General features: G+C 44.4%; 1 protein-coding gene across 1 annotated transcript; it reads right to left on the bottom strand.

The window, feature by feature from the left end:
- Positions 1-83: 83 nt before the first annotated feature.
- On the bottom strand, positions 84-1,125 carry LOC308634061 (NALCN channel auxiliary factor 1-like; the record flags this gene model as incomplete). The annotated part of the gene is given in 4 exon segments (XM_081267639.1): positions 84-128; positions 249-325; positions 328-342; positions 345-1,125. Coding segments are annotated over 4 exon segments (918 nt in total).
- Positions 1,126-23,596: the final 22,471 nt, after the last annotated feature.

The following is a 23,596-nucleotide window of genomic DNA, read 5'->3' on the forward strand; positions in this document are numbered from 1 at the left end:
ATCTCAAAAGACCAGGGACTTCCCTGATCCTCCAAGGATCCCCAGAGGAAGACACCAGGCCACCAGAAATTCACCAGAAATTCTCAACTGAGCAGCAAATCAAGCTCTTTTAACCAGTAAAACAACGACTGGAGCAACAAAGCCAGAGCCAGAAAATATCTCAAAACTCTGACACATCCACTGAGTGAACAGAGATAGAAAGGGACAGAAAAGGAGGTTAAAAAAATAAATAAGCCCACTGTTCCTACCTTACAGTCTTCGGGACACGACTTCACCGAGTACTCCTCGGATTGCAAATACTTATGGAGCACACTTTCAAACTCTCCTGAGCGTGGTGGTCTAGTCTTGGTAAGCCGCGACGCACTGTCTGCAAGTGGTCCTCTCTCCGCCCTCCGTGAGCACCACATCCAGACTGCAGTTCAAAGTGTTGGGACTGGACAGCACCGAGAACAACTCCCAAAGTGTGTAGGAATTACAAAACGAAAGGTAAAAATCTGACAAGTTCCAGAGCGGAGTTGGATGCTCGCCCCTCGCCTGCTGCTCCTCCCCCCCGGCCGCCGCCCCCCGACTCCAGTTCCTGGCGCACATAGCCTCCGCGCTCTCCACGGTGAAGCACTGGCCCGAGGAGGCGCCCTGGGGGTAACAAGTCTCCAGGCGCCACACGGGTCTGGCAGAGTTTCCTAGAAAAAGAGCCTTGCTCCGGTTATTTTTGCCTCGATTGCCCTTGCCGCCGCCGCCGCCGCCTCCCGGGGAGGGGGGCAGGGTGGGGGACGAGGAGGCGGAGAGGAGTCTGTGTGCCTGGGCGGCGGGCGAGGACTCCCCCATGCTGGCCAGGAGCGTGGGCCAGGAGGGCTCCTGCTGTCGCTGCCGCTGCTGCTGCTGTTGCTGCTGCTGCTGCTGCTGTTGGTGATGCTCCTTGTCCCGGGTTCGGGTCAGTTTGGCCTCGGCGCAGAACCACAAGTGATCAGAGAGCAGGACTGTGAAAAACAAGAGAGATGCCAGAGACAGTCGCCATTTCTGAGCCCTCTTGGAATCGATGAACGGTTTCTCGTTCTCCCGGGGTGCTGCCAACCAGATTTTTAAGCCGTCGTCATACTGTCGACACATCCAAGCACCCCTGGTCATATTTTGGGAACGCACAGCCCTGGCCGACTCCACCGTGAGGGCTCCTGTGCGGGTGTCACCACAATATGCATTGACTTAAAGGGTTTAATTTCCTTATCCCCTCCTCCCGTTTCTTCTCTCTCTCTCTCTCTCTCTCTCTGTCTCTCTCTCTCTCTCTCTCTCTTCCCTCTCCCTCTTTCTCTCCCTCCCTTTCTCTCTCCGTCTCTTTTCTCTCTCTCCCTCTCTCTCTTTGCCTACATAAATATTACCAGGCTTTGGAGGAAGATCTGACTTGTTTCCGACCTAATCATCAGCTGACCCCATCCTCGGTGGAGTGGGAAACAATAATGCAGAGAGGGAGAGAGAGAGGGAGAGAGAGGGAGAGAGGGAGAGGCGGAGGAGGCTGAGCTGGTGCTGGCCGGTGGCGAGGCTGAGTACTGGAGGTGATGGTGGAGGTGGCAGGGTGGCTGGCTGGCGCTGCTCCTCTCACCCCGGCATTGTCAGAGCGCGGGTCCCCATGGCTCTGCTGAGGACAACCCGCTGTCCCCTGCCAGGGGCATGCCGCGTCTCCGCTGCCCAATGACGGCGACCAGAGCGCCTCCCCTCCTCCTCTTCTCCTCCTCCTCCTCTTCTCCTCCTCTTCCTCCTCCTTCCTCTCCTTCTGGGTTCGCGTCTCCTCCGCCTCCCGATCCTACTTCGCGCTGCCTCTGCCCGAGTCCGGAGCCTGGGCAACCGCCGCCGGCACGGCTCTCCCTCCCCCCCACCCCCCACCCCGCGCTCCGACTGCCGCCGCCGCTGTCGCAGGTCTGCCCGCGGGCGCCGCCGCCGCTGGGGCTCCGACTGCTGACGCCGCCTCCCCCGGACCTCGGGGCCGAATCGCCTGGACTGGGCCTCCCGAGACCGCAGTCATCTTCAGTCCCCGGGCTAAGTTTTTTCCAAAGTAAACGATTAGAAGTGGACTCGGGGGGCTGGGGATGTGGCTCAAGAGGTAGCGCGCTCGCCTGGCATGTGTGCGGCCCGGGTTGGATCCTCAGCACCACATACCAACAAAGATGTTGTGTCCGCCGAAAACTAGAAAATAAATATTAAAAATTCTCTCTCTCTCTCTCTCACTCTCTCTCCTCTCTCACTCTCTCTTTAAAAAAAAAAAAGTGGACTCGGAGACTTGGGGAAACGCAGAAATACCCGCACCACCTGGACCCGGGCGGTCAACGTCTTAATCTCTGAGGATTCCTTCACCTGGGAGCAGCCCTGGCTCGGGCAGCCGCCCCCGCACCCCGCCCCCGCACCCCGCACCCCTGCGCCCAGCCCCCACGCAGTGGGCTCCTCCGCAGCCCAGGACTTCCGCAGCGGCGCGCGGGCTGCTGGCTGCAAGCGCTGCAGTCCGAGGCTCTGGTGCCCCTTAGCGTCGGCTCTGGGAGTTCTGAGAAGGGAAAGTGACAGATGTGCTGGAAAAACCTGGGGTCCCCCGTTTCCGGCTCACAAGGGTGGACGGTGGGAGCTAACGGCAGACTACTTGGATCTGAAGATTCTGTGCACACCGCCCTCGTGGCCGCCAGAGCCGCCGCGCGAGCGGAGGCCGCACTGGGACCAGAGAGGCGCGGCGCACACTAACAGCGCCTCCAGGCGCAGGACCGAGATGTGCTCTACCCGGCACTCTCAGGGTCGCCCCCCTTCCCTTCTTTCCAAGGACCCTAACCCAGCGGGTTGCGCGATCGCACTAGCTTTTTCTGGTTCCCTAGTGCTAAGTTACCTGAGAAACCAAAAGGACTGGTCGTGCATATACATTTTCCTTTTAGAAGCGCCATGGGTGTTGGGATGCAGATGTGGGTTTTTTTAAAAATGGAACGTAATGGGCAGGATTCAACCACCTGGTCACTTCCGCGGCACCTAGTAAATTATATACTAAATTTTACCCAAGTAAGTTGTAAACTCCTAAAAACTATATGTAATGACTAATAAAAAGCTAGGTTCAGTTCCTCCGCTGATTTATATAGAAGTGCCAGGTAATGTTCTAAAAGACCATTTGTGTAAGTATGCCATCCTAGTACTTTGAACTACAATGTGTTGAATTTCTGGTTAATATCAGAATTTTTCTCCATAATTCAAACAAAAGTACTAATTATGAACCAGCTTTTTATTTATCAAGCAACTGCATTTGTTACATGTGAACCCTATCTCGCCGTATGTTTATGTGTATATATATATATATATATATATATATATATATACACACACATAATTATTGTCATTATACAAGAAGTGTATACAAATTGTAGAAAATTATAAAAAGCAAACGAGCAATTTGGGAGGTCACACCTGAGCGAGATACAGTGGCACCACCCTGTGATGCAAACTCCTGGAGGCTGAGGCTGAGGCTGAGGCAGAGGATCCCTTGAGCCTAGGAGTTGAGGGCCAGCCTGGGCAAAAATGGCCAGATCCCTCAGAAAAGAAAACTTAAGTGACCCTAACACTTAGAAAGAGAACTAGAAATGGGAGAAATAAGTGAACAATGTGTAAAATTCAAAGTGTACAATTCCCAAACAAGGGAAAGAAGCAAAGCAGGGCTCTGTTATTTTATCTCATTATTATGCTAATCTAGCTAAATAATGGCTTAGAAAATATTTTAATGATACTTATGCTGCATTAAAATAACAGTGTTTAATGTGATTTCTGATATCTGTAACAGACTTGTGTTAATGCTTTGTTTTAAGTAACCTGGGCCTTGCCTACCTCCAATGCTTCTCATGACTTGGCACACTCTAGAATAGGCACAGGCAGTGGAGAGTGAACTGTCCACACCCACTCCTCCTCTGCTTGCTTGATGGTTCTGGAATGGCCAGTGGGGAGACTGAGGTGAAAGAGCTGTGCTACTTCAGAAGCCAAGGCTGGGGTGGGGAACCAAGCAGGGCCAGCAACCATAAGGCAATGACTTCCCTGGATCAATCAGAGGAACTACAACTGACCTCCAACTGGATCTTGAAGGGACCCAGGGATGGGGAGGTGCTGGAGGTACTGGTGGGGATCAGGAAGAATTATTTTAGAAAATAGAAAAGGAATTTTGGAAGAAAAACAATGCTCATGGAGTCAGGGCCCTAGAGGGTATTCAGATAAGCTGTCTGTTAGAGTGAGTCACACACCTGGGAAGGAGTCAGGGAGGAGACCAAAGGATGCCGCATAGTAAGCAAAGGAGAATGGCTTTTCTACTGAAAGAATTGGGATTCATTAAGGAAATTGCAATTGTGATTTGAATGTTCATTTTGATTAATAACACTGTTTCCTACAATCAAAATGAGAAATATGTTCAAAGGAGGTGCTATCTAGATTAGAAAATGTTGATTCTTGTTAGTTTATCAACTAAAATATTGCACAGTGGAAAAGAAGAGCAAATGGCTTGCTGGATGTAGGTCTCATTTATCAGGAGACAGAAGCTGTGGAGTCTAGAACTCCTGCGTAGGTTTTACCTGGGAGTGTGACTAATGGCACAGAGAAGTTTAATAGCGCTGGCATATTTCAGGAGGCTGCTGAATAGCAGACAGTTGCAAATACATTATATTGAGGGATCTGGTGCCAGGATGTTCTTTGTACTAGAGAACATTGCAGAAATGATCTGCATATATATCATGGCTCCATGTTTACTGTTCAGACAGTAGTGCATACATCCTTCAAAGATTCAAAGTCTTAAGTTTTTTGATAATGCCTATTTTCATAAGAATCTGTATTTTTATTCCTATTTAAGTGGTTGGATTTGTGACACATTAGAGGGGAGATGGGCTGCTTATTCTGCATTCATATTATAAAGTAATAAAATGATACAAATAATTGTAATTTTTTCAAACTTTTTTCCTTACTTCTTAATGTCTTTCTCAATAAATTTTATAATAGGAAAGCATTAAAATCAAGAAGAAACATCTTCTTTTCAATAAAAGCAATTACTTATATATGGCCACTCAATAAATGAAGTTGATATTTTCTTTGTTCACTCTGAATGACTTGCTGGTACACAAAGATAAGAACAACCTAGAGGATGTGCCTATACAATATTTATGTTCCACACAAGTGACACTAGATTTTTATTTCATTCATATTGATCTAGTAATGGAATTTTGTGTTTTCATAATTCACAAGTAATGTGATCAGCTTGTTTACATTTTTAAGGGATTAAATATAAAGAGTAATAGGGAATAGTCTACACTTATTTATAAGCTTATGAACACCCTATCGTCTGCTAATGTAAACCTCTCTTTAAGATAAATGCAGATTCTTGCACCAGCAGAGACCTGAGAGATTCAGTTGTTCCCCAAGATGGCAAATATGCCCAGATCTGTGCAACAAAGTTTCCACCTAGACTTGATTGAGCTAATTTGATAAAGCTATAATGTCCTCTCTGTCTGTTCCACAATGCTATAGTTCAGTGATTTTCAAATTCTGGTGGACAGGAAATCAAGTTGGGGCTTAGTAAACTTCTCTGAAATCTGCTTCAGTAGAACTAGTGGGTAGTCTGAAGAAACTCTTTGACAAGTTCCCTTGGCAACTTTGTATGACCAATGAATCCTTCTGTGCCAGGAAGAGACTTGCTGGATAGGGCGGTTATTGTCAATCACTGAAGGAGCATGTCTGAAATAACAATCCAGTGTCAAGATTCCTCTGCAAGAGAATGTGGTGTTAATATCATTTGTGAGTAAGAGCCAGGGTGTACATAAGTAGTTCATAAACGCTTTGCGTGGTACACCACATATATCATTAAGAATCAACCACATCTTTATGGTTACAGAAATTGCTAAGTATTTTGCTAATATTTTTCTGAGAACATGTGTACATACAAAAGTTTTGTAAGTAGAAAAGCAACCATGGGATGCATTTCCTTCAAGACACACATATCAAGCCTCACAGAGGAACAAGCAGTACTCACTGAGAAATAGGAAATTTGAACATTAGGAAAGATCTGTCTGAGTCTAAAGGGAAAATTGCTATTTCAAAAATGGAAATTTTCCCTCATCAACTTAGAGTCTGAACACAGGTGTAATAATATTCCTGAGAGAAGTTATAGAAAAAGGAGCGTGCCCTCCATGTGAGTCCTTAGTCCAACATTCTGAGGCATCTCTATGTTATTCCAAACTTCTTTTTAGGAAGATGCACTTTCTAAATAACATCTACCAGTGCTGATTTTAGATTCCTGTGGCAGATGCCTGACAGAGCCGGTAACAAAAAGTCATTTTTTAAAAATAGGCAATTTTACTAATGATTTTGAGGCTAATGATTTTGTGATAGCAAGCACTAGATAGTATTTAAATAAGGATTGGAAAGATCATGGAAAAAAGCAATAGACAAAGTGCATATAATAAAATACATTTTCAGGGAGAGAGATATATATATAGAGAGAGAGCAGTTCCACAGAGAATCCATTGAACACATGGATTCTCTGGTTTGGCACCACGTTTTCCAGTGGTCTCATCAAGAGGAATTCTGATGACGGCTGACAAGCAGACACAAGAGTGACATCAATGATGACAGTCCCATGGCGTCACTGTGGCTCTAGTGGTGACAGAGGTTCTGATGTCAGTTGCACAAGTAAAGACTTGGAATGACATGATTTTCTGACATTTGAGAGTATAAAAAGAGCATTTAAAAATTAATATGTTACTTTATGTTTTGCTTTAAATAGTCTTGTATCTAAATCAGTGCATAAAATATTATGGGTGGACATTGGGGTATTCAGTTTTATTTCATTCTTAGATTTGATAAATACAAACATACTGATCCTTTCTGGGGTGAGCTTCTGATTCATACAAATGGATGAGTTTGGACGGAGTATAATTGGGTTTGCTTTATATTCAGACAAGACGATGGTTGCTTAATACAATTTCAGTTATAATAGGAATTATTTTTTGTTGACGCTGATGAATTATAGATTTTATCTAGAACCACACACAGATCTTAGAACCTCACACATAGATCTAAGGAGAAAATATGAGCATCTGCAAACATGTTTTGAACACAGTTGTATTACACATTGTATTAGATATTGCACATAGTTGCAATATGGACAGGATGATTCTTAACCATTGAAGCAACGGACTTCTGCTTTTCCGATGACACCTCTGCACATTCTCTGGGAAGGGAGTTTATGGGCTCATCACTCAGTATTTTTCTGTAACTGTACAGGCTCACAGACTTTGTCAAATTCCATCAAAGTCATTCACATCAGGTTAGCAGGACCCACTGTCAGGTGCTCTGAAGTTTTGTCTGTATTTGTTTATACATCTGCCTTCCCCCTCATTTTCCTTCCTATGTTGTGGGCTCCTCTTGAACAGCATGTCTTTTCATGTTTACAGTAACTAGCAGAGTGACAGCAACTATCAATACTTATTGAGTAAAGGTGGATATAGGAAAAGACATGACTGAATAGCTCTTGACATATCTTTCTAACACTTCCACATAGCTCCCTTCACAGGACACAGTCACACTAAGCTGCTGTTTTCCTGGCACAAGTAAGAAGGCTGCTGTCAGTTAGGTTGTTTGTTTGCAAGATGGAGAAAACCTACTTAAAATGAATCTGTGTAAAGAGAAAGGAATACGTTGGCTTTTACTATCAGCATTTCCAGGAGCCCAGCCAGCTTGATGTGCATCTGGGTTCCACTCAGCCAACAGCGGAAGTCTCAGCCTCTCTAGTTCTCTGCGGTCCACTACATTGGTTTCATTATCAAGGTTCACAATGTGGCCTCAGGGTAAAAAGAAGTCCTCAGAAGTGAGACATCATCCTCCTGCTTGACCCAGCCTGGCCCTGGAGCCCATCCTTGAACCTGGGAGTGTGGACAAGAGGACAGTCCAGGCTGGGGCTGAGTTTGCAGCATGTGTTACATTTGGAAACCCAGGAGTGGGAGTAATTTTTCAGGAACCACCTGGACTCAGAAGAGATTCCTCCATGAAGTCAGAGTGCTGTAATTACCAGAAGAAAGAATGATCTTGAATAATAGAGCCTACTTTCCCATCATGGAGACCCCGAATCTGAGTCCAAACCCCAGATCCCTGACTGATATCCCATAATATTGGATACATATGTGGTTTCTCCAGGGCTGATGTTTGAGGATAAATAATAGTCCCACCTCTCCCAAGCACACCAACGCCACTTTTCGGGGAGTGATCTGCCAGTTGAGGGGAAAGTTCCACTTCCACTACAGGGCTTGCTTCTACCAAGAAAACTGGACAATCATAAAATGCACCTGGGTGGCATCCAGAATGGGGAGAGCAGGCCCAACATTCTGTAATTTCCCCTTAGGGATCTGTCAGTGGATGAGCTGCCCCGGGGCTTCCCAGTAAGGCTGACAGGAAAAGCCCTGAGACTAGGGGCAGGTCAGGGGATTTGGGTCCACCCAGGAGGAAGGACCACAGTCCACACTTGTGCTGTTGGGTGGGAGCCTCTAACACTGAAAAGCTGGAAGGAAAAAAAGAAATAAGACCAGTCCACGTGAGGCCCGAAGCCCAGGTCTGGAGCAGTGAAATCCCCATGGTGCTGACCAGCTCTTGTCTACCCTGAGTGTGAAGCTGGTGCAACAGGCAACATCGTCTGAGAAACATCACCAGGTGCTGAAGTTGTCTGCTCAAGGGCTCAGACCAGTATCTGAAGCACAGCAGAGTGGCCAACCATATCAGAAGATGGCATGACAGAATTTCAGGAGGAAAAGTGAAAAATAGAAACAGATGTGTCTATTTTCTTGTGTCTATTTTCTTCTGAGCTCAGAACTGGGCTTTGGTCTTTGGAAGCGTGGACAGTTCCCAATGTCTTTTCAATCGCAGGCTGGATGCCGAGTTCTCTCCGTGTCCCACAGTGTCGTCTCAGCCTTCCTGTTCACTTCCATGTCCCTGTTTTTCCAAATTTTTGGTGATGACCCCCCTTCCTGCTTTCAAGGATAAATGTTGGTATTTGCAAGATGTGCTTAACTCCCTTTTGTCCCTTTAATGCCACCCAGCTTTCAGTTTAGGATATTGTCTACCTTGGGACTTGGGCTCAACTGCTTTTGTGACACAAGGAGTCATACTTAGCTTCAAATGCAAAACCCTATTCTCCATCTAGAAGTCTCCATGAGTAAGGGTTCTTTGGTTCAGGTAACCAGGAGTCAAGAATGGCAGTGGTGGCAGGTTGGGTTAGTTCAGGTGACAGCTTCCTTCACCATCTGCTGCTCGTCTGGGCCCTTGGCTCACTGTGTCAGTTCTCAGACAGACTCCTGATGATCGCAGCAGCTCCGGAGCCTCACATTTCTCAGGTCTCAGACGCCCTGGCCAGAGCTGTACCATGCTGCATGGATGCTGATGTGACTGAATGTCCATCTCTGGACCTTGCTCTGGAGACAGGAGTAACATTTTCTCATATACTAGAGCTATCACAAAGTCCTAGTCATCGGGGGCTAGAAGACCAGGTTTCCCCAAAGCACAGCTGTGGCAAACAGAGAGTAGACACTGGGCTGCGTGTCCTCCATCAGAGTGCCACCCCACCTGAGAGGGCTTCTGTAACCAGCAGCAGGAGCGCACTTTGGCGGATGTGAGAGAGTCCAGTCTGTCGAGTTCACAGCTGGAGGTATTTACGGAAGAGCCATATAGAAATCCACTCCAGAAAACCTTGGGGTTGTGCCCACAGGAGGGCCACCTCAGAATCCTGGAATGTGAGGTGTGCTCCTCCTGACGGCCCAGCCCTGATTCCCCCGGCTGCTGGGGTTAGGGTTTTATTTCAATACTCAGCTGAGTTCCTCATCTATAATTGTCCTCAGCAAAGGGAGCTGCCTGGCCTCAAGGACACCCCAAAAATGAGGGGCTGGTGTGAGGGAATGGAGGCACCACCCAGGGCCTCCATAGGGGCACTTCTGGAAAAGAGTCTTGCCTAAGTCCTCCCATAGGATCATCCGAGGGGGCTTCTCCTTCCCCCCGGCCCCGTCCTGCTTCCATCATCCACTTGGGTTCTGTTTCAGAGTATATTCCCAATAAACCTCCTGCGCGCGCGCGCACACACACACACACACACACACACACACACACACACACATCTGCCAAGTTTATTTCCAGGGTCTCAGCCTAAGACAAGTGGTACCAAAAGTGGTCTAACAAAAGGTTCCTTACCAGCTGCTTGGCGATGAGAACCCCATCAGTGGTGGTGGGTGTTGTCCACTGTAGCAGTGCAGCTCTTAAAAGATTTACTGATGGTCACCCTGAAGGGGACAGCTGTGGAGAGAAACTCACTGATTAAATATCTCAGTCATGTTGGAGCCATGGGGGAAGTGGTAGGTATAAAGACCATGGACTTGCATGGCTGAGACTCCATGCCAGGAGAAAGTCACAGACCAAGGGCGAAGAATGCAAAATTCAAAGCAGTGTGGAAGACAGAGGCCCCCCAGGCAGCACATAGAGAACTCCATCTCCTGCAAACAACAGGTGAAGAATCCCGCGGGCTGTGTGGAAGTGCTTTTAATTACAGAGCTAGAGACTCTGCTGAGAAGATTAAGCTCAACTCCAGCAGATCCGCCAAACAAATCCAACATCAGATGAGAAGAAATGGGGCCCTGACATTCTGGAGGGTGATGCCGGGGCCCGTGCTCTAGAAAACCCTGACTCCCTGGATTCTTCTGACCCTCCGAGCCTGAAGAAGGAGCCCAAGGCTCTCTGCTCAAGACCACTGCTCCTCCTGGGTGAAGCTGGCCCACAGGACTCTGCTTTGGAAGATGCTCAGTGTCCTCCCCAGAATTTATACCCCTTTCCTGCTGGCCACCAGCCCCCTAGTTGAGGGCAGATCTCAGCATATTCTAACAGGGGACTTGCTGGGCTTCCAAGGGGGAAAAGGGAGTTAAAGAGCTGTAAAAGGGTTGTAAGAGAGGCTGGCAGGAGCTGGGGACCGACCAGAGGGGACAGGAAGTGAAGCTGTGTAAGGGAAGGTCCCTTGAGATGGAGATGCTCTCCTGGGGCTCCAGGAGACACCAGGGCAAGATCCTTGGCAAGTTCTGAGGTGCTGCCATGATGGATCTCGGAGGCCTACTCTCAGAGGACACAGGAAATCCCGAGGCCCAGAGTGGTGGGCACAAGCTGAAAAGACCCACGGGCCAGAGCAGCGGGCATGCTTGTGAAGAAGACACACAGGCCGAACCCCAGCAGTACGTGCGTGGATTTTAACTCAGCGTAGATTTTTGGAATTGTAATTGACAGTATCTATCAAAATTTGAAATATCTGTGTCTTTGACCCAAATTCTACCATTAGGGCTGAATCTTTGAGAAATACTTTTATATATGATCAAAATAACATGTATAAAGTGTATAGATATTTTATTTAATTGATACCAAAAGTGGGGAAAATTAGTTTTCCTTCAACAGAAAACAAATAATCGTTATTGCTATTTTTATAGAGAATGCCCATTAAATAAACAAGCTTGGGCCATGCAAATGCCCATGGGGAGATTTTTAGAACATATTCTTGAAGGACCAAAACTCAATCCCAGCCAGATAAATTGATTCAAATTGAATCGACACAACACTATAGTCCACCTCACATTGTGTACACAGGGAAGCTTAGAGATGGAACTGACCGAGTGAGGCTAAGGAGCTCCGTGGGCACCCGAGGGTTGAGGGTGAGGGAACAGATTCCCTTTTTCATTGTTCATATTGTGGTAAAATGCACAAAACATAATCATCTCCAAGACTGCAGTTGGTGCTAGCCACACTCCCCTGCAGCCGTCCCCACCACCACCCAGCACCCTTCATCCTGCAGGACTGGACCTCTGCTGCTGCTGAACAACCACTTCCACATCCCCAACCCCTGGCAGCCACCCCCCTGCTCTGTCTCCAGGACCTTGATGACGCTAGGACCTCACATACGTGGAATCCAAAGGTAAATAAGATTTTTCCTTTCTTTGTTTCCTAATTTTTAAAAATCACTTAGGATGTGTCATATACTACTTTTCCAGATTTGCTTAAAAAGAAAAGTTTTATAAAGCGGTGACTGATAGCAGTTTGTGAATTGATAATGAAAGAAAACATTTGCGATAATATGTATTTATCTAAAATATTGAAATCTCATGTTTCTAATTCACTTTGCCAATTTTATTTTTGCAATGGTCTAGCTTCAGCTTTCACAATCTAATGAAATAGAGAACACAAAGCATCCTGAATATTTATAGTTAGAAACACAGAGAATCAAAGAAAGAACGCCAAGCCATTATTGTTACTATTGCTACGTAGTGTAGTTTAAGGTCTGCTATTACGATGCCTCCTGTTTCACTCTTCTTGCTAAGGGTTGCTTTGGATATTCTGGGTTTTTTTTTCCAAATGAATTTCATGATCACTTTTTCTAGTTTTATGAAGAATGTCATTGGGATTTTTTATGTAATTGCATTAAATCTATTTTGGTGACAATGGCCATACTACCAAATACTTTTTGTAGTATGGCGATTAGCACCACAATAGATGTACAGACCAATGGTACAAGAAACAAACCCACATAAATACAGTTACCTCATACTAGACAAAGATGCCAAAAACATTCAATGGAGAAAAGATAGCCTATTCAATAAATGGTGCTGGGAAAACTGGTAAATACATATATAGCAAAATGAAATTAAATACCCTGCACAAAAACCAACTCAAAGTGGATCAAGGACAAAGACTCTGTGCCTAATAGAAGAAAAATAGGTCCAAATCTTCATCATGTCAGCTTAGGATACAGTTTCCTTAACGAGACTTCTAAAGTACAAGAAGTAAAATTGAGATTCAATAAATGAGAGGAATTAAAACTAATTAAAACTAAAAAACTTCTTCTCAGCAAATAAAACAATAAATGACATAACAGAATGAGAGAAAATCTTTATCACATGCACCTCAGATAGAACCCTAATCTCTAGGGTTTATAAAGAACTCAAAACACTTAACACCAAATAAATAAATAGCCCAATCAGTAAATGGGCTAAGGAACTCAACAGACATTTCACAGAAGAAGAAATACAATAGATCAATAAACTTATGAAAAAAATGTTCATCACCTCTAAAAATTAGAGGAATGTAAATCAAAACTACCCTGAGATTTCATCTCACTCCAGTCAGAATTGCAATTATCAAGAAAACAAGCAACAGTAAGTGTTGGCGAGAATGTGGGGGGAGAGGCACATTCATACATTGCTGGTGGCACTGAATTGGTTCAACCACTATGGAAAGCAGTATGATGATTCCTCAGAAAACTTAGAATGGAACCACCATTCAACTCAGCTGTTTCACTCCTTGGTTTATATCCAAAGGACTTAAAATCAGCATATTACAGTGACACAGCCACATTAATGTTTATAGCAGCCCAATTCACAATAGCTAACTATGGAACCAAACTACATGCCCTTCAACAGATGAATGGATAAAGAAACTGTGATATATATATATATATATATATATATATATATATATATATATATACACACACACACACACACAGACACACATACATACACACACACACACACACACACAATGAAATATTACTCAGCCTAAAAGAAGAATGAAATTATGGCATTTGCAGGTAAGTGAATGGAGCTGGAGAATCTCATGCTAAGCAAAATAAGCCAAACCCCCCCAAAACAAAGGTTGAATATTTTCTCTGATAAGCAGATGCTGATCCATAGTAGGGGGGAGAGGAGGGAAAAGAATGAAAAGAACTTTGGATTGTGTAGAGGGGAATGAGGGGAGGAGGGGTAGGAGGCAGAATGAAGGGTGGAATGAGATGGACATTATTGCCCTATATACATGTGTGACTTCTGCACTCTGTATCTAATCAGGGACAGTGTCAGAGCACAGAGAAGGACACAGAGAAGAGCAGAGATGGCCGATTCCAGGCTGTTCAATACCTTTAACTCACAGATATGAAAGACGTCATCTGCTGCCCACTTGTTCATCTCGCAAGCTGATCAATACGCATTCCTCAATTGTTGGCTTGGTTTTCTATTTTGAGGCAATTTAGGGATGATCGCTCAGCCAGAAAGCCTGGTATTTCTTCAGTTAAGGTTTCCAGAGGGCTCTTTTCTGTTGTAGGTCCTCCCAGACACAGAAGCTGATGCATGCAAATAGACCATGGTGTTCTAGGGGAGAATCCACCATGGTGTGCTAGGTGAGACCCACCCTCATCAGTAGTGACAGTCTGTATTGTGTGGTGCTGAATCATACACATAGACTCTGCTGAGGGAATTGCTTAAAGTACAAATACAAAGCTTGTCAAATATCCTTGAGACCAAAGCCAAGGAGGATCTCAAGAAAGAAAGTCCTAAAAGGAGCAGGTCCTAAACCATATAAAAAGATCAGCAAGCATCAGAAACATAATAGCTGAGCAACTGACACATTTGAAGAAAATTTTAAAACAATCCCCTTATAAATTCAAAACAATGTTCAAATAAAATTTTCAAACAACATCTAAACAAAGATCCTGGTGTCTTATAGCTGTGATTAAGTGAATTCAATACTGGATGTCATGTATGAAATGAAGTCATTCTTGGTAAGTTGATAGTAAGAAGGTCAACCGATACAACTGCTTTGCAAAGTAATGTAATACTAGTGATTAAAATTAAAAATTTTTATTTCTTTTAGAAGTCTCTAAAAATGCATAAATTTGTAAAAGAGGCCAATTATGTGATTTAATACACAATAACATACCAATTATATTGAATATATATGCATTTATATGTGCATATATACCAAAAAAAAATATATATATATATATATATATGTCTTTTATGAATATACAAAATAACACCAGAGCACTAGTTAGCTTAGACTGCCATAACAATATCCCACAGACTGGAGGGTTAGCAGGGGTTTATTTCTCATGGTCCTGGAGGCTGTCAGTTCCAGATCAAGGTGCTGGTTGGTTCCTGTGAAGAACGGTTTCCCTGGCTGGCAAAGAGCTGTTTGTTTGCCGTAAGAGAGCCCTACCTTCTCAGTCCCATCCAAACCTGAATGTCTCCCAATGACCCCATCTCCAAACACCATCACCTTGGGCATTAGAGCATCAAATATGGATTTTGGGAAAACACAATTCGGTCACTGCAGAGAGCAAACATCATTTAAGTTTTTAAAAAGTGTGGGAAAATCCAATAAAAACTTAGTAGTGGTTCACCTTGCTAGGTGAGGTGGAAAGGCAGTGAGAACTTTGATTTCATATCACATAATTAAAATTCTTGCATAATTCCAGTGATGGGATCATTTTGGCAGCACACTTTTAGAATATTCAGGATAATTTTCCTAAAGAATTAATCAAAACAAAGAACCAACCAGGATATTGAAAAAAACATTATGATGGTACATTCCACAAAACAAGGTGTCAGACAGTCCCCAACAGCACTAGAGGAGGCTCAGGTGAAGAGTGAGAGTGGTGGGAATGAACGGGAACCCCACATGCTACATGTCCTGCAAAAACCAATGCATTGCTGGCCTGTGCCCACCTCAGAGGACAGGAACAGATGTCGAGTTTGCAAGGTTAGGAGGACAAAGAGCCACCAGCAGAACTGGAAAGTCCTGTCTGTGGGTGGCTGGTGAGCACTCAAGACCACGAGGTGGGGGTCCCCAAACAATTCCATAATAGAATCAGCCCCAAAGAACCTCAGAAACACCAGCCAGTACTCTCTGCCACAGTCAGAGGACAAAGACTGAGGGCAAGAGCAAAGAAAAGGTTCAGTTGGTTCAAAGGAGAGATGCACAGCAGGAGCAGATCCAAGATGTGCCATGAGGATCACAGGATGCCTGAGATAGGAGGCCTGCTGGGGACAGCTAGGCCCAACAGCTTTGGGGCTGGGTCACAGAGCAGGAGAGAAGAAATCATCCCGAGTGTATGAGTTGGGGTTCTGCACAAAAACAGAACCAGTGGAATGTGTACCAATATGTAGGGGATTTAGTATGGAAACCCAGAAGCCCCAAGGTATGCCTCCTGCAGGCAGGAAATTCAGGAAAGCCAGGGTGACTCAGTCTGATTCAAGGGCCTGTGGAGCAGAAAGCTCATGCTGTGAGTCCCAGAGTCAGGAGGCCTTAGAATCAGGATGTCTGAGGGCAGGAGAATGTGGACATCACATCTCCTCTCTAGGGAGAGAGTAACAACTTGCACATCCTCCATCTTTTCTTCCTTTCAGGTCCTCCACAGACCAGATGATACCTGCACCCTTTGGAACTTGCAATCTGCTTCTTTTAGTCTCTGGATTCAAATGCAATCTGTCCTGGAAGCATCGTGGAAGACACAGCCAGACATAATGTTTCACTAACTATCTCGGCATCCCTTAGCCCAGTTAAGTTGTTGCACAGAATTAGCCATCACACTGGTTAAAACTTCATTCAGGGCTGGGCATGTAGGTCAGTGGTAGAGCACATGGGTATTGGCATGTGCAAGGAATAGATTCTGTCCTCAGCAGTGCAAAAAGAAGGAGGAGGGAGGAAGAAGAAGATGAAAGAATAAAGACTCCATTTAGATTGCCCAAGGAGTGGCTTCTCAGAGCAAAGTGAGGCTCTGTATTGTGAATCCCTCAGGAAAACAACCAACAAGGGAGCCCCAAACCAGCTGAGAAGGTCTAGACCTTCCTAGACCAACCCTTGCTCATTACCTCATGCAATCCTAAGACAAAAAAGTAATGTGATAATGTGATCTTGTCCCAAGAAGCTATTGTGAGGAGAAAGATGGACGTGATCCTAGGAATCTCGTGACGGACAATGAAAACACACAGAAACACGTGGCAAGGAAGGGAGTGAATGGAGTCTAGCATTTCACATTGACCAAGAGAATTAAGAAAATGGTCATACCTTTGAAATAACCAATGAAAAATCCAGAAAGGTGTGACTAAGTCAAACCTATAATGGTATTAGTGAATTATTTTGTAAATGCATTTTCAAAAAATTGGTTCCAGATTGGTTGGAAATCTTCAATCCAAGTATTCAGTGACTAGAGTGCTAAGAAACTTCAGCATTTGAATAACTAGATGAACCATAATTATTGAAAATAGACCTTGCAAGCAAAAAGACATTGAAAATTATCTTGACAAAAGCAAGGGAGGAACTGAGCAAATCCAAGAGTGAGGGCTCAGATGGTGCACAGAATTTAATTCTGAAGTTCTGTAAGTGTGGTTTGGAATATCTTGGATTGTGAGAAGAATTTTTGATGAACTTTCTATTTTAATTCAATAAATTTATGTTCTGCCTGGAACAGAATGAAACAGAGAGTCCATGATTTTCCAGCTTATAAATGTAAGACCTCCAAAGAATCATAGGTTTAATCAAAGGACTTAATAGTATGAGTTTTATTGCATATACAAACAATTAAATGGAAAAATATTAAACAAGACTTAAATACTTAAGGGTAGCCAGAAGGGAAATATGCACATAATGTAATATGGCACAGATGTTTGGCTCTCCTAATAATATGAGAAGAAAAGTCTTCACATTGAATACATCCCTAAATTTTTCTAAAAAGGGAAATCCAAAAGGTTGATGTTGATATTTGTGTGATTTTTCTCCATCCGATATAGCCTTTAAATCTGCATCTGGGAAACCTAGTTCCCGCAGGTGGGAGGTGAGAGGCCAGGAAGTATGCAGATCCTGGGCTGGCAGCACAAACAGAAGAGGCAACTCTAGGTGTGCATGGGCACCTTCCTCCAGAGACCTTTACAGAGCTCTTCCATCACTTCAGGACTTACCTTCATGTTTCTGAAAGCCTCTAGGAGCCAGATGACACTAGGGACTGAATGTCTGTGTCACACCCAAATTCTTATGTTGGAACCCCAACCTGGTGGGATGCATCAGGAGGCGGGGCCTTTGGAAGTGATGAGGTCACAAGGCTGGGGCGCTCCCGTGTGGGCTTAATGCCCTTACGTGATGGACAGCAGCAAACTCTCAGAGTGGAAGCATGGGGCATTTCAGCTATCTGTGACCGATAGGAGCCCTCAGGACAGCCCAACCAGGAGCACTCTGACCTCAGACGTTCATCCTCCAGAAATAAACTTTCAATGTTTCTTATCCAGCCAGTCTGTGGTACTGGTTATATCCAAAGTCACAGATGCTAAGTTCATATAAAGTCAAGCCTGCCTGTATTTGACCAGCTCTTTCGTCAAAAACAAAGCACGAGTCTTTGCAGAGGCCTGAGCGGTCTAACCAGCAGCAAGGGCCTGCCAGGTTTTCAGAGTCCCCACCTGGGGCTCAGCCAAACAGGCGTCAGCCCCAGCTTTGAGATCTCAGGTCAGTGCTTCCAATGCCAACGTGATTGGCAAAGCTCATCTGCTACCATCCCACTTACTTCCCCTGCATCAATTACATGAACTTAGAGGTATTTCCCGACCTTTCGTGGAGGACTTTAGTTTTGTCATTATTTTTAAGTGAGCTTTATTCAGTGTGTGGTGAGCTTGCTTTCTGCCAGTTTTGTCTAAACAGGGCTTTCTTTCCCGGCACCACGCTGTAGCCCCTGGTGCCAGTGCGTAGGCACTTCTGCTTCCTCAGCTACACTGAAGAGAATGGACCTCAAGGTTCTCGCAGCTCTCCACTTCCTACCCACTCGCTCGGGTGCACTGCGCCTCATTCAGCGCTGAGACCCGGGAATTTGAAGGTATGAGACTTGATGTAATTTCTAATGCCAGGCCCAGAAAACTTGCCATTTATATCTGTCACTTCTCTCTGAGGCCCATCATTTCTCTAAAAATGCAGTGGCATATTGTAACGCCTACTCACAATTCTCCACTCCTGGTTCTGACACTTTCTCCTACCATTGTTTTTGCTAACACCAGGAGTTCAGCACTTCGGGTGCTGGACAGCTCTGCTGTGGCTCCAGGCCCAGGGGCTCTCCTGCTGCCCCTGCCATGGACACCCTTCCCATGCCTAGACCACAGCTGTTCCCCCCACAGCGTGGCTGCACCCCTTCTCCACTTTTCCTGTGTTCACTTAGTTTCTCAGTTTTTCTCTGGATCCCTCACACAGTTGGGATCTCAGAGGAGTTTTGGTGACATCGCTGACCTTGAGGCAGTGCTTGAGCAAGGATCCTCACAGATGCTGCCTGCTGCTCCACCTCGAGTGCTAATCCCCCCACATGCAGGTAGTGAGGTCCATCCTCAATCTCATCCTGAGAGATGGATTAATCAAAGACATATCCCTTCTTAGTACAAAACTCCTATAAGGAAATCTGCACATCACGGAAGAATGCCAGCTACTGCAGGATTAGGAAACACTCAGCTCTAAGCTCTTTGAAACTCTTAGCTGTTTCCTCTGAATATCTTCATTTTTATCTTTGTATCTACCTTCTTTCTGTGTCTGCACCCCTTTGCTTTTTTGCTCTGTGTAAGCAGGTCTCAGTGAAGGTATCCATCCTACAACAATCCACACTGAGACACTGTCAGTCCCTGGAGAGGCAGAACTTTCCCAACAGGGCCTGATGGAACAGGCACAGCTTACCACCTCCCTGCCCCCCACCCCACCTGCTGCACTTCCAAACCAAGCCTCTGTGTCAAAATCTTGGCAAGTGAGGGCTCCCTGATAGGTGCCTGCCCCACCTTCCCAGCCATCCTTCTAGAATGTTGTTGATGAAACTATTGCTCATCAACTTGTTGAGAACCAAATATGCAAGTTTCCCTTGTGGGTGCTGTGTCAGACTCACTTGGAAATTTTCATTCCAACTGAGATCAGGTGCTCCTTCTTTGTCTACTCTGATTTCCCAAACACAGTCATTGCACCGTTGGCTGCACTGTGGACTCTCAGGTGCCCTTATCAGCTATTTCAAGGGGGCCTCCTCCATTCCCCTAGAATCCTATTCTTACCTCCCTCCGCCCAGCATGGTCAGTGAGCTCACGCCACAGTGAACTCCCCAGACCTCCCAGCCCTTCCTGACCTGCAACTACCCCTTCCCTCTGGTGTTTGCAGTTTGCAGAGGAAGATGTGGAATCACGTTGGCTGGTCTCACAGACTCAAGCTTTCCAAATTTAATTTTGCCTTTTCTACCATGTTTAACTATTTTATTCACCCTGATCCACTATCAATCACAAAGCTCACACAAGTGTATCCTACATTTTAATTTCTCTACTTCATCTTCTAATGCCGGTCAGCAAAGGACCATATGATACAAAGAAAACCAAAATAAGCCTGGATAATTCCAGCCCCTCTGCTTGAATTTCCACTGCTTTCTCTCCTCCTTCAGATATTACCTGCTCTTGCCAGAGTGTTCCAGCAGTGAGTACAGAGGGTTTCTCTCAGGCACAATAGGTGGTTGCATAAATTGGAAGAGGCTTCCTCCTCGAGACCTGTCCGAAGATCTATTTCAAAATATAAAGTGCCTACAACATGTGATTCAGAAGTGGTTACTTTCATGAGACAACCTGAAGGAGGAATAAAATTGACTACAGGATGTTCTTTTGAACATCAAAACTTGTAGTGTTAAGTATAGGAAAAGAAAAGGAATGGTCTAAATATCTATCAAAAAAGAATGACTGAAATTATAATTAATGCATCTGCAGCAGAATTGATTTTGATCAGTTTATCGATGTACTTTCCAATCTTGCATTTTGTGTGATCCAGTGTAGAGGGTTTCATATTCTGCATAACCAGTGTCCAGTCTCCTGTCTGTTTATATGGTGGCTACTTTGGGGATGTGCCAGCTGCCTTCCTCCAAAGAAACCAAGAAGTCTTATTCCTCAGTTTCCCACAGGGCATAATCAGCAGACACATAAGACTCCAACTTCAGCAGTTGAGTGTGGTCTTGTATTTTGAATCTTGAACAAATAATAATGAATGGTTAGAGAGCACCACTTCCATGATAGCAAGCAAGCCAATCAAGCCTTCCCAAGGGCTGGGAATCCCTCTAGATATCTGATGTGGATAAAAACCATTTACTCTGTACAAAACCCTATATGTAAATAGTTATGATCCCCTTTTGCAGATAAGAAGATGGAATCCCAGAAAATTTTATAGGCATGGTCACAAAGATAACCCAGAGTCAGAGCCACAATTTAAAGCTAGGAACTCTCGCTGAAAAATCTATACCTGAAGTACTTCACTGTTAAGGCTTATGTTGTCTTTTGAAAGCAAAAATTTTGCCTAGAAATCTTAGTGAACTCTTCCAAGTAAAGGCAAAAATTAAGCTGTTTTATGATTATGGTGCTGGGAAATAGATGGCATAATAAAAATGCAAATGATGAAAGATTCAAGTGTAAATGTTAGTTCAGTGTGGACGAAGGTCAGAGGACATACCTGACAGATGATCAGTCTAAAGTCCTCTAAGCAACGGCAAGGGAAACCACAGAAGTACCAGGTAACCTCAAGTAATAAAAATACCATGCCCTAGGAGCTGTGACACACTCTGGAAATGAGGCAAAACTGAAACAGACCCCAGTCCACCAATAAAACCTATAACCAAGAACTGGGAGTCACCACACAGATTGCTAATCTTTAATTGCCATAAGCAAAGGGATGGATGAATGAAACCCCTTTTAAGAAGAATCTCATCCAGAGATTCCCCAGGAAATCATCCAGACTGGCTGATATGCCATTGTAAACAAGGGTACAACAAAAGGAAGGGGGATTAAATATGGGGTTACAGATTAAGGAGAGGAGAGAAGCAGACACAGAGGTGATTAAGACACTGGAATTAGTAGACAAAGCCTTGACCATGAAAATATTAAAGAAAGAAAATGGAGAAATCATACTGACAAAATAGATGAAATGATGTACAACTGAGAAGTATAGGTCCAAATGTCTTCTTTGGAAATTCTTTCAAGTAGGGAATTAAGGAAATGAAACACAAAATTTTCCAGAAAAGAATAACATGAAAAGTGTTCCAACCCATTTTATGGAGCCTATGTAGTCTGGATATAAATACCTAGCTAGAATATTATAATAAAAGAAAACTGCCGATTACTGTATCTCTTATTTAGAGATGCAGAATGCTCTAAATAAAAATTCATAAAATGTAATTAATGTACCACAACAAATACAAACATGAGCAAGCACACATTCAGGTCTTCCTCCATTATTTCAGACATGTAAAACTAGGAGATATTTGAAATGAGTAAATGTAAATCTTTTCATTAAAAGTATAAAAGGGAAAAATTAATCCTCTTAATAGATGTAGAAAATAATAGCTATGAGTGCATAACGTGGTTAGCACTTAAGTGCCTTGAAACCTGTGTGTAGTTATCTGGGTTGAGGTCTCATCCCTGGTAAATTAGAGCTTTGATTTTAATGGGTTGGGATATTTGACTGGAAATGGCATCTGGGGCTCCGACCTGATAGCAATCTGGATCAGACTGTTGCATAAATGAGAATCTAGAAGGTTGCCCCTCTTGTAGGACTGTGAGCTGACGTAGGAGTAAAGCATCATCGTCCTGACGGAAGCACACAGGCCAGGCCTGTAGTTACTCCATGCCCAGGTCTTTGGTCTTCAGAAAAATCAGGGGGAGAGGTATCATGCCTGGTCTCTGGAGCTGAACATTGCTTTACTTCTACTAAATTGTTTTTTATAATTGCTGAAATAATAATTATTTTAATAATAATATGAAGGAGTAATTATTCTAAAAGGAATATTTCCCTTCTCCCTTCCCAGATGAATTGGCTGATAATTGTCTGGAGAAGTCACATGCAGCAGGTTTGGCCAAGCTGGAGTTCACAGAGGAGGTCTCCATGGACCCACGTGTCTACTTCACATTCCAGCGTGCATGTGCCCACAGGAGGAGAGCTCTCTGGATGACCTGGTGGCAGGTACTCCTTGGTGTCTGCGTGGCTGCAGCTTGTAAACATAGCTCCTTCTGAAGCTCATTCTGGGCCCAAAGAAACAGTTTTTCTCACCATAATACCGCCTATGAAAAATAAGTCTTTACTGTAGACCTGAGTCGGGCAGCTACCCCTGCTCCCTTCCCACACCTTTCCCATCGGAATTCAGACTAACGTTTCCACCCTGCTCAGTGGGTTGGGAGCCTCCTCAGACCCTCCTTGACATTTCCCAAAGATGATTCTCAATCAGGAGATATCACAGAATGCTTGAATAAAAAAACGCCTTTCTTGATCAAGTTGGTCAATGTCTACATTAACTACTTCCAGAATCTACTAACTACTTCCCAAAGTGGGAACACACAGGAGCACACAGACAGCATATCTGGTGCTGTTACTGCCTGGGTTGGTCTATCTGTCTGCCTGCTCCCGTGCCTTTTTTAAAAATTAATTAATTAATTTTTTTATTAGTTACACATGGCAGTACAATGATCTTGACAATTCATACATTTGAATCAAATGGGGTATAATTTCTTATTTTTCTGATTGACCAATGTGATTCTGCAAACTGTACAGTCACCTAAATACGTACAGCAATAATAATGTCTATTTTATTCTGATGCCCTTCCTATCCGCCCTTCCCCACCCCTCCCCTCCCATCACATCTCTCTATCCAACCCTTTCTCTGACAATTGGCTTAGGCAAAGCAAGAGAAGAAAAGGTTTTTTTTCTGGAGGAGTCAGCCTCCCTGCTGAGCCCAGCTCTC

Source organism: Spermophilus citellus, assembly GCF_964194105.1.
Source record: "Spermophilus citellus genome assembly, chromosome: 15".
Taxonomy (NCBI): Eukaryota; Metazoa; Chordata; class Mammalia; order Rodentia; family Sciuridae; genus Spermophilus; species Spermophilus citellus.